The sequence below is a fragment of the Embiotoca jacksoni genome, unplaced genomic scaffold (genome assembly GCF_022577435.1).
Source record: "Embiotoca jacksoni isolate LCO1_2020_lvr unplaced genomic scaffold, fEmbJac1.0.p SCAF_18, whole genome shotgun sequence".
NCBI lineage: Eukaryota > Metazoa > Chordata > Actinopteri > Embiotocidae > Embiotoca > Embiotoca jacksoni.
Window position 1 is genome coordinate 5,914,686 of NW_027185318.1, and position 25,522 is coordinate 5,940,207.

Sequence of the window (25,522 nt, forward strand, 5' to 3'; positions counted from 1 at the left end):
TCAAAGACCATCCAGCACAGCAACTCGGTGAGATAACATTTTCAATTCTGCACTTCAGCTCCACTTTGCCCACACCCTGCTGGCTGTGGCTCCTCAGTGGTTTGAGGGACGAGTACTCCCACTGTTCAACTCACTGCCCATAAAGGCTGATGTTATTGGGGCAGACAGCAGCCTTTTCAGCGCTGTCAAACAAAGAAAGGGCAACGCTAGGGTAGGGTTACCTCTGAGGCAACGAGGGCAGCTGTGTGGACTTCTTGGGAGGACAGACTGGAAAATAAAACTGCACCTGAAGACAAGACAAAGCGTCAGATATAATGCCACGTCTTTTTATTCAAAACCCAATGTAGGTTTCGTATTTTGATGAGACATTTTTACTTTGCAGTTGTTTTTGTGATTATTATTATTATTATAAATGTTTTGCACTGGAAAGACAGCAGCATGATGTCTCTCATCCAAAGTGTCCATCCCGTACGACGATCCCTACTTGATCTGCAAAGCAGGAAAAGCTTTCACCGTCCAGACTATCACGTTTTTCTGTGTATTACAAAAGAATCCCTTTTCTGCTGAAATATGAGCTGAGAAAATGTGGCACTATATATGTGCCAGGCAATTGTATTTATAGGGCTTTGAATGTTAAAGCGTTCAGTTACTGGATCAGTGATCTAAAGCATCAAAATAGACATGTTAATAGGAAAATATGGCTTGCAAGAAATCACTGTTTAACAGATACCACATACGTAAGCCCTGATAGTGTCACAAAATAAAAGACAGTTGTGGTTTTACGTGTCTTAGAGACGAGGATGAAGCCACATTCAATCATAAGCGTCACAAAAACAGGAACTAATGTTGTACAGTGTAATCCCCCCCCCCACTACAGCCCCTGAAGATGCAGGACGACTTGCTAAACAGAGGTGTTAATGTATTCCAGCTTGGAGAACACAGAGGCACACTGTGTGCACTGATGTGACATTAGTGACAGAAACAGGACTGTCAAGTTACACATGCACACACACACACACACATGCGCGCACACACACTCACATTTATGAAGCCCTTGGGGGATATTTTCTAACAACCAAGCGACTTGCTGTGCAAAATCGAACACTGTAGGCTGGGTTTCTGGGCGACCCCACCAAGGGTGCATTTTGTTTGATAGTGATGCTGACAGGAGAGAACAGGCTCGACTGACACATCGTCAGTTCCCTTCAGTCAGCTGGAACCTCATGTTTAAAACCAAGCTCATCACCAGCTTGCGAGGATTTGTACTTGGAAAATAACAAATGAAATGGGTAGAGTTGAGGTTAATATGGAAGCTCATTTATGCAACAACAACACAAAAAAAAACGTGAATGAAGTCAAAATTTTTGATTTAGTATGACACCGTTTCAGAAGTCTGCCAGTCATATCGCACTATTTTTGTGCAATATGACAGCGCCAGAAAAAAATAAGTACGTTTGTTTCAGATGAATATGTTATGCAAGTTAAAACTAGTCGATGATGACTTTTGTTTTGATGATGGGACACTAACAGCGGTCTCCTGGGTGCAAGTGTTGTGTTCAATCGCTCCAACCTCCCACAGCCTTTTTGCCTATGTGGACTTTGTCACTCTTCATGCTGTCACCTGCTGCCGTTATAATCACTACGGCCACTAGTGGTCGCAATTATGTAAACATGGGTCATATTAAGCTGTGTAAAGTTTGTGATTTGTAGTAAATATACAACAATAGTTTCCAGCTTGAGGTTTTTTTTTTTTTTTTCTTAAAATCAATGGTCATCAGATGATTATCTGGATATGAACCAGAAAATCATATTTTTCTTACAGAAAACATTTAGTTTTTCATGTCAGATTTGCGCAAGAGAGGTATAATCAGAATTGCTGACCTGCTCAGTTGTGAGTTTAACAATCTTCAATCATTTTGGTCCCTGGAAAAATATTTAAGTATCTTCGGATTAAGAAGGTTTATTAGCAGTAAAACCACAGTCACTCTGCCTTGTCCTGGACAGTCTCACATTATAACATTTTTTTTTTTTTTATGACTGTTAATCTCATAATTTTGACTCACAATTGACTTCAGTAGAGTGTGGTAGAGGTAGAAACATGAATATGTAAACCACTCTCTCGCTGTGGCCTCATACAAACACGTACCCACTCAAGTACAGCCCGTTGTTTGTTTCATCTCCCCAGTCAGAGACATGCTGTCATCAGGAGCACATCCATTTACTGTGGCTGTCAAGCCAGCTTTCCTCCGGGGCGTCCTGCTGTTGCGACGCATGCATGCATGTATCATAATGTATGCATCACTCCGGCTTGCAGTGATGACTAGTGTCTCACCCCGAAATATCTACGCTGCTTGAAATATTGAAGATTGTTAACATATATACGATGTGCTCAGTGTCATGGGAACAATCACAAGCTTTATTTGTTCCATCACTCAGGAGATACTAACAATTTTACATTTGTCTCAAGTGACAGTTTCTTCTCTGAAGCCAATCTATTTCAAACTCTTTATTTGTGGACGCACAGGCCAGTATGCGAGGCCAAAAACACGTGTAATCATGTGAAATCAAACACATGCTCCTGGAGCAAATCCTTGAATAAGACAAAGGGTGACACATGGGTTCCTCCCTCACTTAATTGATACACAATGGAGAGTGTCAGCGTCACCGACGGGGCGTAAAGCAAGCTGACAGACAGGCCATGTCAGGAGGCAGTCGTGGTGTCAGCTTGCTGAGCGCTGTTCAGCATGTCTCCTCCTGAGACTGACAACCGCCCCCAATTAACCTCCAACTTAAATACAGACAGAAACCACGTACATATACACCTGCTCTCCCTCTATCTCTCTCACACACACACACACACACACACACACACACACACACACACACACACACACACACACACACACGCTGGGTGTGTGACAGCTGTGGTGATCCGTCTTTATTCATACAGCACTAATTGACCTTGTTTTTTAGGGCCAGATCCCAGTTCATCCTCACCAAGGGAAAGCATTGTTCGCTCACTGCACAGTCATCTAAGCAACTGCAGGCAATACATAAAATACTCTCTTGCTAATATTTTTTGGTTGGTTTTTTTTCTTCTCCTGGAGGCCTTTTCTATTCTCACTTCACTAAATTGTTCAAGGTAAAACACGAAGAGCAGAAGAATACTGATGCATTTTCACTGCAGAGATGAAGGCTGCTCGGTATGAATCTTTCACTCTGGGTCCCTCTAGTGTGGTAACAGTGATGAGAAAGGGATTGCATCCCGGTTGTCTGTTCACTCTCATCTGGTGACATTACATTAGAGACCTTGTGATGGATCTTTATAAAATGAACGCCACTGAATAAATCACAAGAATCGCAGGAAATAAACTGCAGATTTCTTTATTAAGATTCTGTCTTGAGTGTTGTGACATTATTGACTCACAATTTATTTGTACAATATAGTGTTTTTTTTTTATTTTTTTTTTTATGCTGTATATGTGTATGTATTTTAGTTACAAATTGATTGAAGCCATGTAGTCATAGGCGAATATATTTAACTTAAATAAGTGCATGCACTGAGTGTGATCCTGGCCAGCAGATGGCAATCCAACACCATCTGGCTACAAAGAGACACAGTTATTGGGTTTTTTTCCTGGTTTGCAATATATTCTAGTATTGTAGTGAGGTGAACTCATCATAAAAGCTCATCTAGTATCTGCTCGTAATACTTAGGGATGTATATTAAGCATGTCAAATTAATTGCAGGTTAAGTTGTGCAGTTGCAGTATTCCCTTTCAAAAGACCAGCATGTCTTTGAAAACTGTGTTCTTATATAACCTTAAATTTGTATTTAAAACCAACTTCAAAGCAGACCATATCCCTAAATCCTGAGGTTAAAATTTCCCTCGCCGTTTTATTTTCATGTCAAAATTTGTAGGCATTTTTAACCTCTAAATAATCTAATTCTTTGATCCACACTTCTTTCATTTCTCCTTATGTCTTTGTGTAAGTCACATTATAACAAAAAAAAGCTCATGTTTCTGTTACTGCTGATACCACTGCAGCAGATTCCTGATATAAAGAGAAATGTCACATTGCAAATTACCCAAAACATCCCCATGAACTAGACTGCAGACTGTGTGCTGTGGAAAGAGAGCTGTATTTAAACTACTTCTGGCACGAAAGCAGCAGCTTCACTCAGTTTCTGTTGTTTCTGAGACAGATAAGGTTCAGAGGGTGTTGTACCACTTTTCGAATATCTTTTCATTTCTCAAAGACCTCTGTTTGAAATTGTGAGGACATGATAACAATGTTTTACAAAACTGGACACATTCTTGCTTTCCAAAAGTCCCAGAAGCTCTGGTGGCCAAACCCCAGCCACCGCACGTCTCCTACTGTTACTGCGCCTAGAAAGAAAATCATGCCACTGACAGATGTAAAACACCTGATTGAACTCATTCGGACCTTGTTGCACTTATTGATAACTTTGATCACTATTTTACAAAGGAGTGATACATGTATGATATTTTGACTGGCAAAAGCATGATTTAAAATTCCAATTAGAAAGCCAAGAGTCACTACTGGTGCTGGATGTAACTCCTCCTGAAGACAGAGAGATCTTAAAGTTGAAAAAGCTGAAAAGAAGACATGCATGCACGACATTATCTATATTCTGGATAAAAATCTCATGAATATTCCAGATTTTCTGTTCTCACAAAAATAAAGACAAAACACAGAATGAGCGCTGCATCGGACAGGAAGGCAAATACTGTACTACAAAGCAAGCGGGCCCATAGTAGGTAATCAGCACACAATGTGCTCGATGAGATTTGACGAGGAATTGACCTAATGAGATTTATGACTGTTCAAAGTAATTGATTAACTGTTTGATCACAATAGCTGCACCTAAACACACACCTATACTTGTTCCGATAGCAGACAGGAGCATTTCAACAAGAAACGGACATAATATTTAATGCTCTTATTGTTCTGATGACTGAATCTAGTATGAAGGGCCAGGATACGTTTATTTTACTGATAAAAGGAAAAACCAAAAGAGCCGGTTCAGTAAATGCTTTTATTTCGTTTCATTTGAGCCTCAAGTGAAAACAATATGAACCTTCATCTGAGGGCGAAACATCAACAGAATGTAAATAGTGATGGGATCTTACTGCAGGTTTAACTGGTATATATGTATATGTATATGTATATGTGTGGTACTGAGTCTCAATGAGACTGGGGGGGGACAGTGTTGGTAGGGGTGCAGAGTGGATGTTACCGGATGACATCATGGGTGATAAGTTCAAAGGTGCGAAGGCGGAGCAATGGGAAGCTCGTTAGAGGGCCTCGGAAGTCCTCGTGAAGATGGAGTTCCGTCCGGTCACTAATCTTGTCTGCATCAGTGCAGAAGCGCCCTCAGAGTTACCGAGAGAAGCAGTGTTTTCACGGATTTACAAGCAAGGTCGCTGATTCCTGAGCTTTTTGCACTGCAGCCACTATGTTGTGTTTAAACCGGCCAAATGGACAAACGCCAGCAGACGAAAGACACCCTCCAACTGCGCGTTGACATTACTCCGAGACGAGTCGGGACATTTGGAAGCATCCTGAACTCGCCGGTACCGAAACACACGCGCATGACGCGCTGGTCCGGTTCTTCGAGGAGCATTCACGGGCGGTCGAGAGGCACTACAAACTGCCGACCGCGTTCACAGCCAGCTGGGGTCCTGCTGTCTGCCCCGCGAAGGGGGAGCCGGTGCGACTATGACGCGCTGCCCGGCATCGGGCACGCCTGTGGGCACAACCTGATTGCGGAGGTGGACGCTGCGGCCGCCGAGGGACTCAAAGCTGCCCTGGAAAAAAAACAAAAAAACACCGTGAACTACCTGTGAAGGTAACGCAGACCAGCTTCAGGGGACCTATTTAAGTCAAACTTTGATAAACGTATATGTGTTGCAGGTAGACAAGTGCAACACACTGTAAAACTTGATGATAAAAAGAAAAGTTAAACCCCCAAAGGACACTTTACATTCTTAAATCTGTTTATTGTGACTCATTCAACAGGTGAGGATCACTTCCTTCTCGAAGTTATTCTGATATAACATCCCCCAATGAAATATATCTACAAGATCCGAGTCCACTCGCAGTTCGTTAGTTTGCAGTTTGTTAGTCACTGACAAGTTAACAGCTTCCAACACATTTTGGGGGGATTTTTGTTTTGGCATATTAATAATACAATAATTAATAATACTTGCTTTTTTTTCTGAAATATGTTTAATTTGTTATCCCTCTGTTTAAAGAAGGTTGTCTTTGGTTCAATTTAAAAAAAAAAAAAAAAATATATATATACAATAACTTTTCCTTTGTTATATTAATTGTTTTGAATGACTGAACACTTTTTTTAACAAATTTTTTTATTCCAGATAACTGTTCTGGGAACTCCTGCAGAGGAGACGATTGGAGGAAATTGGAGGCCGGGGCCTTCGCTGACATCGATGTGGTCTTCATGGCTCATCCAGCGCAGCAGGACGCTGCATACGTGCCCGGTGTCACAGTCGATACGTAGGTTCCTTTTCACTGCACGATTTACTCTGTGTGCCCTCTGTACTTTGAACACGTAACTTTTTACATATTGTACACAACCCCGAAACCGCCATGTCGATGTTATCCAGGGTGTTGGTGAAGTACCACGGGAAGGCGTCGCACGCCTCTGCGTACCCTTGGGAGGGAGTGAATGCCCTGGATGCTGCGATCTTAGCCTACGCCAACCAGAGTGGAGGATTCACGGTGTGGCATCTTCAAGATAGTTAAGCTTTAAAGTTTAGTGTCGGGAAAACTATCCCATCTAAAGGCTTGTTGGCTTCATGCGAGAACAAAGCACATCGTGCTCAGAAAAAAAAACCCTGATCTAATAAAATAAAGTATCTGTAACGTATCAACTTTTCAAAATAACAGTAAAATCCATCCCTGCTACATGAAATGTAAAGGATCTCTTATAATGATGGATGCTCTTTGATCTCCCTCCCTGTTTCTTTTTTTTTCTTCACAACAGGAATCATCAAAGAAGGAGGGATGAACCCCAACGTCATCCCTGCCTACACTGAATTAGAGTACTATTTGCGCACCCCGTTGCTGAAGGAGCTCTCTGACCTGAAGACCAAAGCCGAGGCTTGCTTCAGGGGAGCTGCTGTTGCGACCGGTTGCAAAGGAAGCTTACTTGGAAAGGTCGTCTTCCATGTGCCTTCCTGATGGCAGGAGAAACGTTATATCCTTGATGTAGGAACCAAAAATATATGTTGATATATTGGAGGGAAATGCAAGTGGATTCCTGCTGTCATGCAACATTGCAGCTCTTTGAACATATTCCTGTAATTATGCTCCAAGTGCTGCACTGCTGTTACATAATTCACTGTTACCTTCAGGCTGTTTTTTTTTCTTCGTCTGCACGTGCCTCAGGCAGGTTTAGTCCACATTACAGACCACGCACAGCCGTATGTACTATAACTATATAGAAATCCTTTACCGTGATGTATTCTTAAATGTATGTTTTACGAATCCTGCTAAACTTGTTTTGTTTTTTTTCTTTTAAGGTGGACATAATCTACGCTATAAATATCCTGCCTAACGCCACACTAGCAAACCTGTATGAAGATAACGGAAACGCTTTGGGGATTCAGCTTACAGATCAGCCACACCTGTTTGTCTGCCGGTAGGTTTTTAGAAATGCAGACATCGTCATCTCTTCCCGTCTCCGATCTGCACAGAAGAAATACATGAACATCAAATGTGTAACAGCAGAGCTGTGATCTAGTTTTTTTTTTTAATTTATTATTTCACAGATTGTGCTTTTTGTTGTTCACTGAATCCACATAGAATTTGTAATCACAGTGAATTTCTAATTATCTGGCAGGTTCTACAGACTTTGGCAATGTGATCATTCGTAGTGCCGGGTATCCGTCCTATCTTCTCCATCTCCTCCGCCGTCTTTAACCACACGCAGGAATACACGGAAGCAGCAGGTGTGGCAGCACGTGGATGTTGGGAACAGATGCTTCTTGAAATGAAATTGAATTGTACTAAGATCAGAGGATTTTTTTTTTTTTTTTGCCATCAATCTCTTTCCAGGCCACTGGGTTTGTGTGTTTAGTTTCTATTTACTTGGTGCTTCATTTTCACCCCCCACATCTCTCTTCCCTGTGCCAGGAGCTGAAAAGGCCCAGTTGAACACCCTGAGGACAGCCAAGGCTCTGGCTATGACAGCTGTGGATGTCGTTTGCTCCCCTGATCTGCTGAGGCGAGCGAGAGAAGACTTCAATGAGGCCAAAAAGAACCAGGAGAAGTGACGACGGCTTTGAATCTTTTTAGAGATTAAATAACAAAATTAGAAGAATGTAAATATAGGAATTTTACTGACCAAGTGGCCAGAGTCCAAATGAATGATTATATTGCTCTGTGCCTGTTTGATGTGGTAATCTGCATATGAGTGAATACTGTGATATAAACTAATAACTATCTAAGACTGTCTTGTTGTGATTCCATAATGTCATCATCACCCCTTTATGATCACTTCTTGATTTCATTAACTGTGTATCTGACCTTAACATCTGTGCAAACCATATTACACCCATTGATCATCACTGCATTTATATTCTGTCTCCTCCCTACCTTTTGATCATTTATGTAAAATGTACCCTGCTCTTGTTCTGTGTCAGTAAACTCACCCTGAAGTCACTACAGCAAACTTTAGAGTAGACTTTTTTTTATGATTTCTTCAACACCACCTTAATTTTAAGAAGCATTTAGTTGAAAACTACGACAGCAAAGCCTCATAGAGACTGGAGTGAATTTATTGATGAAGATATCGGCATTTAACATGTTTATTTGTTAATACTCTGATGCTTACAGGTCACCTTGATGCCTGCATGTTTGCTGGCTTCACATCACTAAAGAAAATAAGTCCAACAAACTGTATTTGATGCCCTCCTTCATGTAATTGCACCTAAATTATTCCAAATTAGGTATTCATAAAGAATGCCGTATTCACTCTCAGCTATGTTTCCCATTTGGCCTGGTCGAGAAGTGGTTTTGCTTTGAGTTCTGCACCTTTTTAACAGTCACGCTACCTATTTCGCTCATTTACATTTCAGGGCATGCTTTCAGCAGCAGGTCGAAAACCTCGCATTCCCAAGATGGAGTCACAGTCGTGGTGGAAAGTCAGGTTCTTTATCTTTCTCTGCTGTCTTTGATGCAGCGAAGCCTTGGTTTCGTGATAGAAGGTTACGAGAGAATAGTTCACAAAGTTTAAATTGATGCCCTTTGGGAAGTTGTTTGGTTCAAAACAGAAACTTCAAGATAATCCAGAGTTTTGCCTGAGAGATGAGAAATTGATTTTTTTTTTTTTTAAATAGGCTGAGTGTAAGGTGTATATATATATATATATATATCCTTTTACTTACATGTGAGCGGTTAATGGTATTACAAAATATCCAGTTAACATGATTTATTATGAATGCTCATCAACAATCAGACCTGTGCCAGAGAGAGAAGAGAGACCATGGAGCTGGTAGCAATCCAATAACTGTGAAAGCCTATCCTCCACGACTGTGTAAACAAACCGTAGCAGCAGCTGCAGGAAAACAAGATACAAATTTTGGACCAAGACTTGAGAGGTCATATGGAAACCTCTGCTTCAATTGACATGAAATCTGTGATAACAGATTTGTCTGTTTTTGTCTGTGTTTTAAGTTGATCTCAATGGATGTCTGCAAAAATGTAATTTTCATCCACGCATCTCAATGCATTTCTGTCTGCTGAATGTATGACACGCAGGAGATTTTAAAAAATCAGTACAGTGACTGTGATGTTCAGTTCTGCTCAAATCATTTTCACATTTTCAGAAAACAAAACATTTATTTAGCATTTCCCCACATATAACATGTTTAATTTAACATCTGCATGTTTAGTCGTTAAATTGCCATAGACCACCGAAATATATTTTTAATATATCCTTTGCCTGACAAAGTATAAAGTTGTTTTAAGCTGAAAAAGACGATAAAACTAGCAACTAACAGGTCACAGTGAACCTCAAAGCCTCACAACAACAAAACAAGAGATGAGCTTCAGTTGTGTGTAAAAAAAGAAAACAAAAAAAAAGAAGAAATAAGGTCATTAAAAAAGTTAATGTCATAATCATTGTTTGGGATTTACTAAACATATATTTTAACATTTGTAATTTTTATAGACTGCATTATTTTGCCTTTTCCCTCAACTTTGTCAACTCACACAAATGCAACGCAGTAGCTTGACAGCCAAATAACTTCATTGATACAAAGTTCACAAGAAAATGTAACATAAACTGAATCATACTAACATGCTGCAGAACAAAAATGGAACTTTGAGAATAACCAGAATATTTTTTTTAAAGGAATATTACCACATTTTGAGAAATTAAATTTTGTTTGCTTTCTAGCAGACTTAGACGAGCAGATTGATAACACTTCTGTGCAGTTAAATATGAAGCTTCAGCCAGACAACTTAGTTTCGCACAGAGACTGGAAACAGGGGGAAGCAGCTAGACTGACTCAAAGTAAACCAAATCTGGACCGTTCAGAAATCAGTCGACACTCCAGAAAGTTACTGATCCCAGTCAATAAGTAGTTAAGCTCTTAACCCCTTTTAAAACAGGGTTTAGAAATTTGTAAAGATTAAATAAGATATACCTTGTTAACTAGTGAACTGTAGATGTGCTGGTCGGTGGACTTTCTTAAACCTTGGATGGAGGCAAATATTTAGGTGTTTTGCCCTCTTTTACAAGTCTTTATGCGAAGCCAACTGGCTGCAGGATGTAGCCAAACATTCAAAGGACAAATATGAGAGTAGTATTAACTTTCTAATCAGTAGAAAGCAAATAAGCATTTCTCAAAATGTTAAGCTATTCCTTCAGATTTTTTTTTTTTGGTCTTTGAATGCCAAGTCAAGCTTATATGCAGAGGTGGAGGATCTGTCCATACAGTGGCAATGCCAGTTAATGTAAATCTGTTTTCAGTTTACACTTTCAGCTTTGAAAATGTTGTCGCAGTCACTGCATCAAGAACTGAAAAGTAGCTGAGGTAAATTGCACAGTTACACAAGTCAAAGTTTGTGCACCTCTGTGTGCAGTAAGTCCTCAGTCAACAACAATATCCAAACATCTTTCCGTCAACAGTGCTATACATACAACAATAAACCACATAGATTTGATGGTGTGACAAAAACAGTGACACAACTGTCCTGTTTGTCAGTAGCTCATTTTTTTTTTTTTTAAGTCATCAGTTTTAAGAGCCTGGGTCAAGAAGGCAATGGTCACCCATCTGTCAATAGTCCCCATGCGTCTAATGAGCAGTTTATCTGTACGGAAAGCATCAAGTGCAATGTCATCTTTCCTGCTCTTGGACAAATGAGCCGAGCTCCTGTTGTCCCATCATGGACAGCGCTCGCAGCATTTCATCTATCCCAGGTTACAAGTAGATGGACCAGTAGATGACGTTAAAGAGGATGTACGCTCCAGGAAAAACAACCCTTGAGTACTTGTCTATGGCGTGGGTGTCTATCCAGATGTTCACGTATCCTCTGGGTGGCTTCACCTGGCCTGTGATTTGTGGGTCATTCAGCGCCACCTGGGCCAAAATTCGTTCCTGGCGGCCACCGTTCTCTGGCATCCCATAATTCCCCGTTGAGTTGACATCCATAGACCCGTAGCCAGTGATCTGGGGGTCTGTCATCATCTCGTCAGGGTTGCCAATGCCACATGTACATGGCAACTGTGTCAAACAAAGTGAAAAGAAAACACTAAGTCATTTTGACATTCAGGTAGACTTTCCAACAAGTCCTCGGACCCATCCAGCCATATTGGTCCTACCCTCAAATATGACCCACAGGAACGTTTCCTAAATTAGCGCCCCCGGTTAGGTTTAGGCACAACAACCACTTGGTTAGGGAAAGATAATTGTTTGTGTTAAAATGATAACTTGAACCATGTTGTGTGTTATTGATAGGACTTCCTTAAGTTATGCAACCTTTGTTGTCAACGCAACAGAAAACACGGTAATAAGAAAAAAAGTGTCCCTATTTGTGGTTGGAAACGGGAAACGAACAACACTTAGCGTAATGCAGTTTTTGTCGTCAGGGCAACAGTAAATGCGGTTTTGAAAAATGTTACCCACTTGTGGCTGGAAACTGAAAAATATCAACGCAACCCATTTCCTCCAAAGGAAAAACTCTTATGTAGACTTTATCTGAACCGTGTCACTTCTTAAGGACAAAAGATTGTTGTTATTTATACGACCACTAGAGGTCACTTAACTTTAAAACGTAGCAGTGGGTTGTAATAAGCTGTTTGCACAAAAGACGTATGGCGTTGTTTTTAGTAGGACAATATCGGACTTTCTGGGAAGTTGTAATACTAAAACGAGGACATGAATGCATCACTTTCTTGAATGTTCAGAATTTTTCTGCACACTCAGAGACTTTAAATAACTTTGGTGTGAAACATTTATAGAAGGCTGTTTGGGCTTGAAATGTTCCTCCGGGGTTTGTGGGCAATTTGGCTCCATATGCTGCAGCAGTTGGCAGATGACGAATAGCAATATAGTACACAAGCTGCAGTCCCAGATTTAATTTGCCGCAGCCCTGAGAGCAGCTTAAAGAAAGCCAATTTAGAAAATATTTATCTATTTATTGGAAATGCACATGCATTTTTTATGTTTCTACCAGTTACAAAATATTTTAATGTGTAAAATATTGAAATGTAAAATTAAGTCAACCGTGTCTTTGGATTACTAATGCTTCTATTTGACTTCCACAGACTGTCTCCTCTCCTGCTTTTAATGAGAAGATATTTCTTATTCGGAATAACTAAAATTCGATCCCAACCATGCTACATTTGATAAATTTAAATTAACAAATGGAGAACTTTTAAATTGATATGAACTATGGAGGACTTTTACAGAGTGTGTGTTTGCACTGGTTGGTTTTAAAGGACATGATGTCCCGTAAAGTACCAAATAAATCAGGTGCATAGTCCAATTCAAGAAGAACTAGTGTAAAATGAAATTCAACTCTCTTCCTCTCTTTTATGCATCGGAGCAACATTTGCTCCCAACAAAGAAGATAACTGTTGTTAGAATGGCCAGAATAAAACCAAAGGTTAACTGTGTTTTCAATGAGCAACTACAGAGAAAAAAACAAAACGTGAAAATGAACACTTACTCGCTCCCTCAGCTTCCTCTCTTTCCTTTCCTGCACGGTGGAGAGGTAGTTCACCGCCGCGTACTCTATCACCGATAGGAAGACAAAGACAAAACTGACCCAGAGGTAAATGTCCACTGCCTTGATGTAGGAGACCCGCGGCATGGAGGCGTTGACCCCGGTGATGATGGTGGACATGGTGAGCACTGTGGTGATGCCTGAAGGGGAGTACAAAAAGATTTTAGTCACGGCAGTGTTGCTGCTTATACGATGACAATCCACATTCACAGGTACCAGTAATCCTCTAGGATACACATGTACTCGCGAAAACTTCATACAGCAAGCAGTTTTTATTGAGCATTCAGGAAGTAGTTTCATAAGGGAGAACTGGAACTGGCACAATTGTAAATATATCCATACATAAGGTATAGTGGTTGCTGTTGCAGATTTGCATGTCATAGAAGAGTGGATTATTGCCCCTGGTGGAGGTCTGCACTCCACGAGTGCTCTTTTAGTTGACAGTATTTTATGGGCATTACTACTCACATTGGCTAGGCGACTGGAAATGAAGGTGAAAGAGATACGACAAATGTCTCTGGTTAATGTTACAGTTCATGGTCAGTTTTTCCACCTAAACATGATGGTTGAAGTGCCCCAACCTCTTCTGTCTTATAAAATTGTGACAAAAATAAGAAAGCGAGGATGGAAAATCATTTCTGAAACTCATCTTATAGTTACATTCGACTTGTGACAAGGTGTCACAATTAGATACTAGTTTATTTGAATGTGTCACAAGCCAAAAATATACCCGTTACAATATCCTAGCCACCATGGTAATGTTATAAAATGGCTTCTTTTAGCACACTGGCAGTTCAAAACCAGAGGTAAATAATCCCTTTACTCTCATGTAGGACAAGGAAAGGTATCATATTGTCACAGTTTTTAGAATCCTCCCATTTCTCGAACAAAATCACACTTTACAGGTGCTTTGCACTGGTCATCCAATCTCAGGGGAAAGCCTGTCCTACCTAGTGGTACCCTGGCGGGGACGGCCCTGCGGTCGATCCAGAAAGACACCCAGGACAGCATGACCATGAGAGTAGCAGGGAAGTAAGTCTGCAGCAGGAAGAAGAAGATGTGGCGCCGCAGGGTGAAGTGGATGTACAAACGATTGTACCAGCCTGGGAAGAAGAAATATCACCATGATGCACACATTGTCATATGTTTGCTGTTGATACACTGTGTCAACACTTGAAGCAGAGGTTCCCAGCAACTCTGGCAGAGAAAGATAGGACACAAAATCCCCTTTTATGCTTCAGGTTGCTCTTTAGAGCTGACGTGACATGTGGTTATAAGAGGGCTGCGAGGCTTTCACAGTGGCTTTTCGAGTTGAATACAAGCGGTTGCCAGGAGTTTGATTCATTTGGTTTTGCAGGAAGGATTATATATTAGTACATTTTTGGTGTAACAATCAAGGAATATGTAATGATACCGTGATCCTTTAGTTAGAAAAGGCTTACAAAGTAAAATGAAATTCATTAAAGTTCTATTTCACTTGTGATCAAGTCTTGCATGCATGGTGCAGACATTTGCATAATCCTTTTTTTTTTTTTCCGGCATGTGTATCTGAAGTGGATGTGTTGGGGATGACAATACCTGTGCTGCTGTAGAACGCCAGCTTGGTGGTGGTGTGAAATTTCTGGATGAGGAACTGAGACAGAGATATTCTGTCGTCGGTGTTCAGGGATTCGTTGCCTTTCTTCCAGTACAGCATCAAGTCGTCATCTGTGTACGCATCTGGAGGGGGAAATATGTGGAAGTAAGAACGTCTGCTGCAAACCAAACCAGGACAGATTTGGTACGCACAATGCTGCATGTTCATGTGAGCAAAATGTGCGAAAAAGAAAAGAAAACATGATAAGACTTCAAACAATAGAGCCCCGCTAGCTTTCCTTAGAGGTTGTGAGTTTCATGTAGTGATCATCATACACCCTTGCAGATTTGTTAGTCTTAGAATCACACTGGAATACTACTCTAGGAAAGTTTCTTAAAATGAAAGCTGTGGATTCTCTTTGAAGCATCAGCTAAAAATCCTTCATGGTGCGATGTTTCTGGAGATTTCATGAGATATCTGGTGTTCGAACTTGACATTTTGCCCTTAAGAGGGTGTAAGAAGAAAGCTCATTGGGGGCTCCACAACTGAAATATTTTTTTGTGTACAAGAAGCATGAGGATTGCAGAAGAAATTCACACAAGAAGTCATTTTCTGGTAACTAGGAGGATCTACAGATAAAAAAAAACAAGTTCAGTGGCTTATCATGAATATAAATCTGCTGTTTTGAACCAAATGGTTGGCGGATGGGAAAAAAAGGTGTGTCTGACTGACATATTTGCCCTGTTTTAATAAATCCACTCACAGCTCTCAATCTCCAGTGAGCAGGTCTGGGTGTCCAAGGGGAAGCGGCTGAGGTCCATGTTGCACATGGCAGTGACTGTGACTCTGCAGGGAAAACAAACAACAAACCATCCACTGTAATTTAACACCTGAGAAAACAGAAGATTGAAGGTTAGGATTCCAATTTTTTTTTTTTTTTTAGTTTTCCAGGCTACTCAAGTTGAGAAAAGCCAAAACAAAACAAACAGAGATGCAAGCTGTATGTTTTGTGCTCGATAGAGTGGCGTGTGTGCAGGGCTGCTGGCTTGGCTTATGTTTTTATGCCATTTACCATCTTTGTATTGTCTCACTGCAGTGTTGTTTCATTTTCATCCACTATCCCACTTGTTTTTCCCCATTTTTAATCAAATGACCTTATGCCGTGGTGTCATTGCAAAAACTAAATGGTTTCTAAATTGCTTTCCCGATTAAATGAAGATTAGAAAGTCAATACAGTGAACTATAACATGACAAACATTTGGCATTCTCCTGTTATTTCGCTGTTGCGAAAAAATTTCCCCTCGGGGATTAATAAAGTAACTACCTAACCTAACCTAACCTTATTAACTCAAATCTGCGACACGTAGTTTAGAAATATAAAATGTTGTTTTTGAAAATGCTGGTGAACCTGCTTTGAAATTCAACACAGCAAATCAGACCTGTCTAGTTGTTTATCGGTAGGTTTCCGTCTCTGCAGGAAAAAGTACTCTATTACTTTAACATCACAAGAACAAATAAAATTCTTTGACTGCTGTATTAATATTTAAACTGTTTGGAAGAGCATTTGTCAAGATTATCAAAAGGCACTGGGAGTCTTAGAAGGAGTCGGTCCTTCTTGGCTCAGTGAGACAAAACATCCAATTGTCTTTGTGTTCACCTGAGACTGTAGAGCACGTTGCCATCTGGATAAACCCTCAGCATGACATTGTCTGTGGTGGTGTCGTGGATGAAAGAGCGCTTAGAGTGGACAAAGAACATGTCGGGGACCCAAATTTTCTTCACCAGGCGACTGTCGAAGGTCATGCTCTGGTTGTTGGTGCTCTGAAACGACAGCCGCTCGTCCTTCCAGTAGTGACGCAGGTACAGTGTCATGGTGAAGTCCTGCAGGGGGAAAAAAAAAAAGAAAAAGGAAATTGAGGGAAATACAGGTGCTGTACATTCAAGCCCTTTCCAAATGAGTCCACACAATACCGAGTAAGCCTATCACCACCAGATAAAATCTCTCTGTATTTCAGTTTATGGGGTTTTTCAATCTGGTGTCTGGTGAGACATGCCCACCTTGACCGAATGAATTCAAACTGGATGTGCTCTATGGGCGGAACAGGTGCACCAGACACTTTGGCTTGCAGAGGTGGCTAACTTTAGGTTTGGCCCTGTGCAACTTAATTTGGGCTAAAATAATTCAGTCATATGCTGCTTCTAGATTTTCCAAATGTTTTTGGACTGGATAAAAAAAATCTGATAGTGAAACAAGTGATATTGCGGAGAATCCACCATTTTACAGTTGCAACAGCAGCGTCTCTTGGTAATTACTCTCACTGGCAGAAGGGGGACACAAAAGATCCACACAGCAGGTTTAAGTGCCATTACAACACTACAAAATGACTTAATTATTTTAATTTGTTAATACTGATCAATACTGATCAATACTGATCAATCAACCAATTATACTGTTGTGGCTGGTCAAGGCGGACCGAATTACATCTTCACAGATTACAGTTAGGTAGTCTAGTTCAGTGCTTCCAAACCTAAGGGTCAGGCCCCACCAAAAGGTCACAAGATAATTCTGAGGGGTTGTTAGATGATTAATGGGAGAGAAGAGAGGTAAAAACGCACTTCTGATACATACATTTTGACTTTTTTTTTTCTCAGATTCTTTTTTGTTTTTGTCAAATATTGGATCATTTGTGGTTGAAAAAATATGTTGAAACCATACTTACCATATCCACCTCAGAGATGGTGTCCAGACTTTCAACCTGAACATCTACTCCAACAGGAATCGGAGGGCCTGAAGGAAAATAGCCTCATGTCAGAAATGTTGTTATTCTGGCTTCTCTTCTTCTTCATTATGACTGTGATTCTACGGTCGAACAGTCAACATGACCATTACTAAGACTGTCTGAACCTTTTTATGTTCTGGAAAGCAGGTTTGAAAAAGAACGAGTCATAAAAATAAAGAGTAACTGCTCGTCACAGTCTGGCTCTGATTCTTCTTTTGACCTATTTTAGCCCTTCTACTCTGCAGCAGCATCATCATCATCATCATCATCATCATCATCATCATCCAACAGTACACAAATACAATGAGATCACAATAATGGATCAAAGTTGATGCAAGGGTGGATGAAATCCAGCTCTCTTTTCCACTTCAAGTTGAGACGCATTTGATGGTTAAAAATCGGACACGGCAAAAGGAGTCTGCAAGGAGTCACCTGGTGGGTTTATAGCAGCGGTTTGTCATGTGATTAAAAGTGGTCTGTTAAAAAGCGAAAGCCATCATGGCTGACTTTATTCTTTGTTAAATACAGCTCTCGTGTTAGTGGTCTTTCAAGGAAAAAGACCACTAAAAACATAAAAAGTTATGATTATTATGATTTTCTGAAACAAAAGCTGACATCAAATCCCTCTACTATACAGTGAAGCAAAAGACACTATATTGCGATGTAAAGCTGCAATTGGAAAGTCCAGCACAGTTTACACTGATGGTGTTATGAAGGTCTTTAAGAGCTTACAGGACTATTAGGTCAGAACCAACGACAACTGCACAGATCTTATCCAGCTGCACTTGATGACTGAGGATGCAGCTTCTTCAGCTTCTCTGAGCCAGAGGGTTTTTCAATTAAGAATTTGATTTAATCAGCACTTCTGACCTCCAAACGCTGGTCTCATGGTGAAGTCGTGGTCGTCTATTCTCAGGAGCTGCTCAGATTTCGTCATTGGGGATTTCGTCATGTCTGGACTTCGTTTGTAAATGGGGCTGTGAAACAACAACATCGGAAAAAAAGAAACAACACGTGGTCACATTGAGCCTTCAGTTATATGTAAAGCGCAGGTTTTAATGATAAAATAAAATATGGAGAGGACTTTTAATTTGAAATTCTGAAAACTTGCCTCCCAGATTTTTGACCTCCACCACCTCCCATTTCGGTGTCTCTTCGCGACCTGTTAATAATAATAATAAAAAAAGAAGTAATAACGTCATACAAATGCAAAGCTTCCCTGTTTCGCTTATTTTCATGTTTTTCATTTCAGTTATTTGCAGTGTGTATTGCTTCATGGTATTTGTGTACATCAATTTGCTAAAGCTGTTTGAACCCTTATTGATCGTCCAGTATGGTCAAACCTGTTTAGAGCACCTGTCTGTCATTGCAAATCACTACACAGACTGTGTTTACATATTGAAGTCACTGGCCCGTTACACATTTGATTGAGCGAAACAGTTGAGCTTCTGTCAGTGCCGCTTCTCAAACGTGTCTTATTGCTTTTCAATGCCATATATAATAATATATGGAAAATATGATGAAAGGTTTTTGATTGTTGATAGAAAATTAAAAAAAATTGAATGTCGCATTTGGCTTACTATTTTCTGGCATTTTACAATTAAACATATGAATCGATTAATCGAGAAAACGATACGATTAATCGCTAATGAAAAAAACGTAGTTGCAGCTTTTATTTTGAAACAAACGCTGCTTCATGAAATTTTAAAGCCTAAATCTACACTGGGTTAAAGGGAACAAGAGAGAGAGAGAGAAAAAACAACAACTTTGCCTTTCATTATTTTGTTATTGACGCGTCTCACTCTCAAATCACACAAAGGCCAAAAGAGCATTTCCTTATCATATCCAATTTAGAACAAGCCAGCTCTTTTTCTTCTTTTTTTTTTGGCAACAGTCTTCAAGAGGGCTTTCTCTCTACTTGTCTTTTCTGCAGCCTTTTCAGGCCACAGAGAGAGAGAGAGAGAGAGAGAGAGAGAGAGAGAGAGAGAGGGAATGATGAAGTCCAAAAACCCTAAAATGGATTAATAGAGTAGAGCATGCTGTGACAGACAGAGCTAAATCCCCTATGACAACCACAGACATGCATTTAGGAAATACCACAGAAGAAGAAAGGCAGCGACGGAGGGACTGCACAAAGGCAGGAGAAAAAAAAACCCCAAAAAAACAGAACACAACCAGAGCAAAACGAAACAGTAAGAAGAGGGTTTCACTGGGTGCCGGCTGCTGTGCTCTGACGGGGCGATGGGTGCTACTCGTCTGCGACTATCCGGGCAGCTGGTTCCTAATCCTCTTGGCAGAAATGCCTCTCCAATCCCCTCTCTGCCTGCCTGCCCGCTTCCAGCACAGAGCAGACCGCCTGTCTGCACACTGCTCTGCTCTGCTCTGCTCTGCTCTGCGTGGCCCCGGCATAGTTTTGTGCAGCCGTGAGCCCGCATGCGTCCGCCGCTGCGGGAGACGCATCCCATCGGGGTTAATGGGCCACATTTCTGCAGAGGTCACTGTGAACGCATGAATATATGCTGGCTCAGAGAGGCGGGGGGCAGAAAGAAACAAGGTGAAATTGATGGAGAAGGTTTCATGTTGACAGGCTTCTAACTGACAGACGGACGCAATGTAGTGCCTTCATTTGAAGTATTTCGAGAGTTATCCTTGAATTTTTTTTTTATTTTTTTTTTGACATATTTGGAAAAAACTGAACGAACCAAATGTGCTCCGTTGGCTTTCAACTGAGCATTTGGTCGTAATGAATTGGAGATATTTAGTCAAGCCTCAAGTGTTTCTATCTCACCACCTGGCTTGCTTTTGCTGTGCAGCTGACTGACAGTTTGGTTCAGCTCTATTGCTACACGCTGTTTTCTTTGAATTCATGCATTTTCAGATGTTCATCTCTGTTACATCATTTTTTTTTTTGGTCTTGGGCAAAGGGTGATTCATCTTTCTCATCAGAATGTGTTTTTCTGCCCCCGAAATCCTCCTACGACCACTCTAAATGATCCCTTAAACCTCAAGAGGGTTTTCCTCCCCTTAGATGTGTTCTTATGTGGGACTCCACTGTCCTACACGAACCCCCACCCCCTTCCCTCCTCCTCCTCCTCCTCCCTCCTCCTCCTCCTCCTCCTCCCTCCCCCGTCTCTCCGCTCTTCCACCTCGAGGCAGAGAGTGAAGAAAGTAACATAGTGACAACTCCGGCAGCCCACGCCCGCAGACGATTTTGCAATTTCACCCTAATGAAAGGAGGAGCGCAGTGATGGGAAACACAGAGAGAGAGAGGAAGAGTTTCACTTTGGTATACAAGTGTAGAAGATTTTTTATTTTGTTTACCCCTGCTGGAGGAGTAGTGGGAGATTTACATCTGATTTGTATTCACAGACTGCAGGGAGAACCCAGCAGAGAGGAGACTGACGGGACTTTAAACTAGAGGGGTAAAAAAAAATAAAAAAAAATAAATAAAAAAGAAGGAAGAAAACAACAAACAGTGCAGCGCAGACTTGATAACAAAGACGACACTGGCATTTCGAGATCACACTGGAGCTTTGATGCCACTTGCGCTTTCGGTCTTCTGCAGATTTTCCACAGATGGTCGCGATTGTGCTCCTCTTGTACTTAATGATCCTCATCGTCACCTCGGGTCTCACGTGATCATTTTTAAACGAGTGTAATTTCACTGTTTAGATTTTTTTTTTTTTTAAAAGACATCTTTAACACGGATGTCCCTTCGCTAATTTGCCTTGTCGCGTCTTGTTTTTCACAAGTACGTGACGTCAAACACATTTATTTCACTGAGACGGATGAGAACTTTTAACAGCGAGCACATTGCTGTTTGACATCGCCTCTGATCTATAAATAACAGCAGATATAGCGGGGGGGGGGGGGGGATGATACTGTATCTAAAGGCAGGGGGATTATGATTTGAGAGGGTTTGTTGAATATATTAAATGAAGGCAAATCATTCAACGCTGATAGCATTATGAGGCGTGTGGCGCCGTACTTTCTTTGCCTGCTTGGGAAAGTCTTATCATCTTCACCAGAGATTAACGCAAAGACTTTCTCACTTGAAGCTGCAGGCGACAGTCGGACTCTATGACAAAAGCCAATATTTGTCTGTCTAGATACTGGAAAGAAGGCCAGCCTGCACCAATCTTTTATGGAATACTATTTATCTCAATGTATGTGTGTCATTAACATAAAATATCAGTGCACGTTTGGATTTATCTAAGTCGACAGTCTGTCCGAGCGTTGCGTTCAGCAGCTATTCAAAGCCATCTGGAATGTGTTCCGTTCACTTGGGACTAGAGGTGAATCAAAGCTAATTAAGTTACAGAATTACAGAGCAATTAGTTGGATAATCGATAAATACTTTTCTTTTTTTTCCCAATCCAAAATGCCACAAATTCCCCAGTTTATCCATACTCAGAAGGTCAAATTGGATGCTTTTGCGCATTCTGCACAATTCACATTCGACAGACCAAATGACAAGTGATTGATGAAGAAAATAAGCTGCTGATTGCTTTCAGTAGCGGTAAACAGATATCTGAAAGTCAACCCGCGAGTAAATTAGGATAATTACACATTCTATTTAATTCTGACAATTTTGCTTTGAATATAGACTTTCAGCTTTCCAAATACATTTGGTGAGATTCCACCACTTACACACAAACGATCAACCGATATCTGTTTCAACTTCAACTGAATCACTGAAGAGATCATCCAAGTTTTGCAGCTCTAATGTGAGTCAGATGCTTTGCGTGTTTTAACACTCACACTGCTCCCAGTGTTTCACAGCAGTGACAAAACACTGAATATTTTCAATAGAGCTGAAACAATTAGTCGATTAATCAGGTACTCGAATGACAGAAAAATAATGTGCAAGTTTTCAGAATCAGAATTACTTTTTTAAGTCCTTTGTTTGACCGAAAATGGCATAAAGACACTGATTCCTGCTCCTCAAATATAAATAGTTGCTGGGTTTTTTTCGGTGTGTATCTACATGACAGCAAACTAATTATCTTTGAGTTTTGGTTAAAAAAAAAAAAAAGAGTTACTTACAGCTCAACTTTGTACACAACGGTTTCAAATAATATAATGATTCAAAATAATTATTTCTGCAAATTTTGCTGAATTTAAGTGCTCAGCTTTACCTGAAAGCAGTTTGACAAATATTCCGCCGTGATGTCCTCATAACACGTCTTTACGCTTCAACATATGCCCCAATTTATTTACTTTAATATATATAATATGTTGTATATAATATGTTTTTGTTGTGTAAATGTCACATTTCTACTTGTATGACAGAATTAAAACAAACAAACTGTCCTTTCTGTGTAAATAACTTGCGATGTCAAAGCCAGCTCAATAAATAATATGCAGAAATGAGGATGCTTTCGTGGTTCCCAGATCTGGTTCAGTCCTGACTAAAACATCTAATCCAATGGATGCATTAACAAGGCAGCAATTAGCCTAAATAATCACCTGAAAATGACATTGACTACAAATGCTGCTGGCAGGGAAAACGGTCATTAACTGGCCTGCAGCAGTTGTGGGGCAAGAGAACACAGCATTCCCCAGTAGTGCATAAATAGATGTGGGGATTTAGGTCTCCCTCTCTCTCCGCTCTCCAATCTGCTGTCTGAATAAGTCTGTTTCCAGAGGGGGAGGGAGCCGCACAGGTGACACAGGAAACACTGGACAACGCCGTGTACCCCTAAAAAAAACATCTCCAAGAATACAATGGAGCCCTTATGGAGGGGGGGGGGGGAAATAAATCCCACTGAGACAAAAACACATGCACACCAGTGTTTGGGTTTTAAAACACAGCACATCCAATACTTTGTCGGCATTACCTGCTTTGTTTGTAGGTTTCCATCTGGTGACCTCTCGACTGGACCATCTTCCCAGCTGCAGCCGCGAGCCAAACACAGAAGAGCACAAGGACCGCATCCACCTGCATGGTTCACATTCCCCAGAGGACGGACCTCTCCTGTCACTCAGAATCTACTCCGCTCCAGGGTTTGGAGCACTCTGCCTTCCTGAGACATTCCCTTCTCCAAGCGCCGGAGCCGATAAGAGGGAGGGAAAACAGCAGCAGCAGCAGCAGCAGCTACGCTGGGCTATTCTACGGCCTGAGTGGAAAACATCCTACGGTGCTTAATCTCCACAGTGGGAAAAGCAATTTTGACTAAACCCATAAATCCTTGAGCGTCAGATGGTACAGATTTGATCCCTCCAGCGGCGGATGTGCCTGCCTCTCTGTGCGCTGCTGCTCTCAGATATCCTGCACTCTGATGTGCTCTACTCCACTTTGCACCGCCCCGAAACACCAATTCTCCCAATGATGCAGCATGCTCATTTGTAAGGTCAACGGTTTACAAATACAGACGCACAGAGGCTGAGACGAGGCTCCGTGTCTGATCTCAGAGGCTTCCCGGCTCCTTCTGATGCTGGAGTCCCGTGTTGACATGCCTTTTTGTCTGCTCGCTGTTGTTTTCAGGATTTCTGCTTTGCTTGAGAACTTGTTTTTTGTTGTTGTTGCTGCCTGCTGTGGTGCTTGCCACTGGTTTTTTTCTCAGAGGACCCAGAATTGGGAATATTTTTGAATGCCCCAAAGAATAAATACCAAGGTAGATGTGTTGGCAGATACAGCAGTAATATGTCCAATATGGTATTTCAATGCAAAACCTGCAATCATTCATGATGACTTTTTAATATCCACAGTATTTTTTTTTTAACAAAGATTTGGTCCTATTTTTTTTGTCAGATGATAACAAATACAACAGGACTCACGTCAGATGCCAACACACAGCATACAACATGAGTCCAATCATTTACACATCAATCTCCTTCAAAAAAACAACCTGTGTTTTATTTAATGTAGCAACATGCCAGAGGCTGCAACACTATTTTTTGGTCAAAACGTGCCGTCCATACGAATAAGCCAGTCAAAAAAGGTCTCGGCACTGACGTCACCCTCCATGTGTCCCTCTGTTTTTTTTTTAGCAGACTGAACAGTTGGATTATAAGATCATGAATTTGGGTTAGCTCCGTCAACGTCAACCCAGAAATTCGTGCAAGTAATGTTAAGCATTGTTTGCGTTTCAGATTTGTGGATCCTTCTTTACAGCAGTACTGTTTGCTGACCGAGCGAAAAAAACAGCCGCACCAACTAACGCAAACAACAATATGGTGAACGTCCTCTTCCTTATTATACCATCGATTATTTAAATGCTAATTTGTTTTTGTTGTTGTGCTGAATTGTGAGCCTAATTTAGTGTGAAGTGACATTAAAAAATATTGTAACATGTTAGAGCAATATTAGAGCCATCAAGCATAAATAAACTGTCACATTTTTTTTTTATAATAATATGGATACATAAATATAATGAAATTCAGCTGTTTATAAGAAGTTTCAAAGTGACAGAATCAGACGACGCTATCCCCCTCTAACATACTGCAACAACATCATTTTTCTACAAATATGGTGGCCTATTAATTTAGAGAAATCTTTTTAAAGATGAAAATAATAATAATAATAATAAAACATCACCTGAGTATCTCAGGTATGTCATACAACTGAATTCTGGCTGGCAATCTAATAATTTTGCTTTTTACTACAATGAATGACCAGAATATTAATTCATTCAATACCGGTTAATATTGCCAATCCATATTTTTTTAAAGGAAACTCCACACTACGTTGTGGAATAAGGAAAAACAAAGCCGTACCGGTTGCTGTGTGGTGCAAGAGACCACATAGATTAGAAGGTATCTTAAGACGCCAATAAGCTTTGATGTAGCAACACTGTACATGCAGCAGTTAGTTGGCTCTGCCAGCTGGGTGTTGAGTTGAAGCCACTATGCTCCTGTGGTGTGTTGGTAACTCATCTGT

At 40.7% G+C, this 25,522-nt stretch overlaps 2 protein-coding genes across 3 annotated transcripts; one reads left to right on the top strand and one right to left on the bottom strand.

Annotated features, from left to right (window-relative positions):
* Nucleotides 1–5,367: 5,367 nt before the first annotated feature.
* LOC138200277 (peptidase M20 domain-containing protein 2-like) lies at nt 5,368–8,671 on the top strand. The gene is given in 12 exon segments (XM_069152857.1): nt 5,368–5,550; nt 5,553–5,736; nt 5,738–5,858; nt 6,405–6,444; nt 6,447–6,543; nt 6,654–6,742; nt 6,745–6,768; nt 7,034–7,218; nt 7,618–7,690; nt 7,892–7,914; nt 7,916–8,000; nt 8,185–8,671. Coding segments are annotated over 12 exon segments (1,107 nt in total). The 5' UTR covers nt 5,368–5,504; the 3' UTR covers nt 8,325–8,671.
* Nucleotides 8,672–8,812: 141 nt separating this feature from the next.
* On the bottom strand, nt 8,813–24,092 carry LOC138199999 (gamma-aminobutyric acid receptor subunit rho-1-like). 2 transcript variants are annotated; one of them, XM_069152356.1, is made up of 10 exons: nt 23,481–24,092; nt 18,752–18,802; nt 18,511–18,617; nt 17,581–17,648; nt 16,518–16,741; nt 15,624–15,706; nt 14,863–15,003; nt 14,235–14,387; nt 13,228–13,424; nt 8,813–11,780 (listed from the first exon to the last, which is right to left on the bottom strand). In XM_069152356.1, the coding sequence occupies exons 1-10, from the start codon at nt 23,585–23,587 to the stop codon at nt 11,478–11,480; spliced, it is 1,434 nt and encodes a 477-aa protein (XP_069008457.1). In that variant the 5' UTR covers nt 23,588–24,092; the 3' UTR covers nt 8,813–11,477. The 2 variants fall into 2 exon arrangements, with proteins under 2 accessions (XP_069008457.1, XP_069008458.1); XM_069152357.1 differs by having other exon boundaries at nt 13,327–13,424; nt 23,481–23,596.
* Between the last annotated feature and the right edge of the window lie 1,430 nt (nt 24,093–25,522).

What these genes read in the sequence shown, in the direction of transcription:
- LOC138199999 (XM_069152356.1), bottom strand. Translation starts at nt 23,587, where the DNA reads ATGCAGGTGGATGCGGTCCTTGTGCTCTTCTGTGTTTGGCTCGCGGCT. An exon ending in GAAACCTACAAACAAAGCAG is followed by an intron (nt 18,803 to 23,480) that starts GTAATGCCGACA and finishes TATTATTAACAG; the next exon opens with GTCGCGAAGAGACACCGAAA. An exon ending in CTCACTGGAGATTGAGAGCT is followed by an intron (nt 15,004 to 15,623) that starts GTGAGTGGATTT and finishes TTCCCCCTCCAG; the next exon opens with ATGCGTACACAGATGACGAC.